This window comes from Poecilia formosa, unplaced genomic scaffold (assembly GCF_000485575.1).
Source record: "Poecilia formosa unplaced genomic scaffold, Poecilia_formosa-5.1.2 Scaffold2875, whole genome shotgun sequence".
NCBI classification, from domain to species: Eukaryota; Metazoa; Chordata; class Actinopteri; order Cyprinodontiformes; family Poeciliidae; genus Poecilia; species Poecilia formosa.
The window spans coordinates 1-2,959 of record NW_006802814.1 but is presented as its reverse complement, the minus strand read 5'-3'; the positions used below and the strand labels follow the sequence as shown (position 1 = coordinate 2,959).

The window sequence follows — 2,959 nt, the reverse complement described above, 5'->3', positions numbered from 1 at the left end:
AAAAGTGGCGCTGTGGAGCATCTCTGATCCACCCTCAGTGGATCCTGACTGCAGCTCACTGCTGGAGGTCGGCGCCAGGATGGTAGGAAAGAGACATGAAGACAGTTTTATCTGCAGATGTTCAGGTTTTCTGTGTGTTCATTATAATCTAAACTTTTCCGCAGGACTCACGTAGCAAAGTTAAAAGTTCATCCGCGGAGTGCTGGACAGCAGAGTCAGAAAATCCTTCACAAACCTGTGATTTATACTCGCCGCCGCAAGAAGCACGACATCATGTTGCTGAAGCTTCGGAGACCAGTGACAGACGTCCAACCTGCTCAGCTAGCAGACTGCAGTTACCATCTTAGAATGTAAGTTTTTCACTGATCAATAACAGGACTTCAGGTTTTCTGTCCCCACTCCTCCAGTCCTGCTGCCTCTGCTTCAGCACACCTGAGTCAGGTAATCAGGCCACCAGCAGAACCAGAACCCGTTCAGCTCAGGTGTGTTGGACCAGAGGCGCATGTAATGGACGCAGGACACTGAGGACTGGAGGTGGAGATGGATTCAGTCCGTCGTGGATTTCATTTCTGTTCTTTAATACAATTCTTTTTCTATATTGCTGTCTTGTATTTTTACATTTTATTCTCATCGCGTTCTAGAGGCGATGTCGTTCAGCTGGCAGGAGAGGGAGGAACGACAATCGGCCCCAATTATCAGCGAAGTGAGAGAAATATTGGAGCCATGAGAAAAAAATCTTTGTTTCTGTCTCTACAGAGAAGGTCGAGTGAATAACATGTTTCTGATTCTCATGTTTCTCTGCAGTAACCAAAACTCCTCTTCCACCACATCTTCAGTGTGTTGACATGAATGTTGATGCTGTTTCCCACTTCATGCCGACACGTGGGCATATATTCCGTGCTGCAGCACCGGACAAAGACGTATGTCATGTAAGTTCAATCTCTCTCTCTCCAGTGATTGGAAGACTTTTCTGTTTTACAACACAAATAAATATATTGATATACATTTTTCTACAGGGCGACTCTGGTGGAGCAGCGGTGTACAGCGGCATGATTTATGGTGTGATTTCTTTAACTGGAAAAGTTCCATGTCAGAAATCAGCTGTGATCATGGATGTGTGTAAATACATGAGTTGGATAAAAAGAACAACTGGGCTTAAATAAAACAAACTTATTATGAAATGAAATTCTCATCAAATTTCCTCTCAGATGTAATTTTATAGTTGCATCTTCATCAGTTTGTCCCACATTTTTGTAGAATAAGGGAAAAATTTATTTAGTTTTTATCTCACTTGACCTTGACCTCCCTAATGGAGTTTTCTCTGCCTCAGAAATGAAAAAATAATCAATAAATTAATGAAAAAGAAACATTTCCTGGCTGGACGTCTTTACATTCATGGCTCAGTTTGTTCAGTTGATATTTTCCCTGAATTGAGTCTAAAAATGTGACATGAGTTTTAAATCACATGAGGAGAAACACCACAAGTCATTTATTTATTCAGTTTTTGTATTTATTTTGCATCAGAAATGAACATGCAGCATCTAACCTCTGCAGCTCTGGAGTTACTCTTCCTGATTTTGTCCCAGAGAACTTCAAACTCCAACACGACCAAAGAGCTGTTCACAGAAATAATGAAACAGAAGTCATAAAATACGACAATTAACAATAAAATACTAATAACTTAAAAATAAAACAAAAAACATTAACTTTTTAAAAAGATAGAAAAGAAATAAAAAAGTTCAATATTTAAAAGTCAAAATCTGGAATAAAGAGAAGTTTTAACACTCTAATGTGCAAGTGGGTCTTTTTTGGCCCGGTGAGGTCACTTTTCTGCACTTTTTCATCACTTCATATTCCAGGAATTCCTCAAAAACATGTTACTAATATCACACAATTAAAATTTTTTAATTACCTTTTATACATTTGAAGAAATAGCATGTTTTCTGTTACTACCCCTTTCTTCCATGAGTGGGTCAAAAGTGGCCCGCATTCAATTCCTATGGAATTTAATGGGAATCTTTGTTTCTTACCAACTGTGACTGTCAGGAAAACATTTTTTTGTGAACCATACACACCGAGTCCTAAGTGTCACCCCTGAATAATAATATTTTACACAGCAAGAACTCTTACATATAAGTATTATCTTTATTTTTCTCACAAATGTGTGTGTGTATCAATCATTAGTGCTGTGACAGTGTTACTGTCACAAATCAACCTATTAGTCAACACTTTATCTATCTAATGTATGATTTGTGTGTGTGTGTGTGCGCGCGCGCGTATGTGTGTCTGTGTTTGTCTGACACCCTGGATAAGAAAACCAAGAGAAAGAAAATGTGTTGAATGACATGCAAAAGCTGTTGATCAGAGTGTTCAAGGTTCTTTCTTTTATTATCGCAATTAATAAAATAAAAATTCATAGCTATATAAATAAATGATCTGGAAAAGAATAGAGTGCCTTCTCCGGATCAGAGAGGATCTCCTGCTCCAAGTGGAAGCGGATTGGTGAAGCGTCTGCAATGAAGCGGCACTGTACCGATCTGTCATGGTGAAGAGAGTTGAGTCAAAAAGCCAAGCTCTTGATTTACCGGTTGATCTAAGTTCCTACTCTCGTCTATGGTCATGAGCTTTGGGTCATGAACAAAAGGACAAGGTCACAGATACAAGCGGCCGAAATTAGTTTTCCCCATAGGATGTCTGGGCTTTTCCTCAGAGATAGGATGAGAAGCTCAGACACCAGGAGAGACTCAGAGTAGAGCCGCTGCTCCTTCACATCGAGAGGAGCATCTGGTCAGGATGTCTCCTGGAGGCCTCTCTAGTGAGGTGTTCAGGTCCCACTGGTAGGAGGCCTTGGGGAAGACCCAGGACAAGCTGGGAATGTTTCTCGACTGGCCTGGGAACGCCTGGGGATTCCTCTGGAGCTGGAACAAGTGGCTGAGGAGAGGGAAGTCTGGGCCTCCAT

General features: G+C 40.8%; 1 protein-coding gene across 1 annotated transcript; it reads left to right on the top strand.

Annotated features, from left to right (window-relative positions):
- Positions 1 to 5: 5 nt before the first annotated feature.
- LOC103133385 (kallikrein-12-like) lies at positions 6 to 1,186 on the top strand (the record flags this gene model as incomplete). Its single annotated transcript, XM_007545144.1, has 5 exons — positions 6 to 82; positions 165 to 350; positions 642 to 703; positions 805 to 929; positions 1,017 to 1,186. Coding segments are annotated over 5 exons (597 nt in total), but the record flags the coding sequence as incomplete, so codon positions are not given.
- Between the last annotated feature and the right edge of the window lie 1,773 nt (positions 1,187 to 2,959).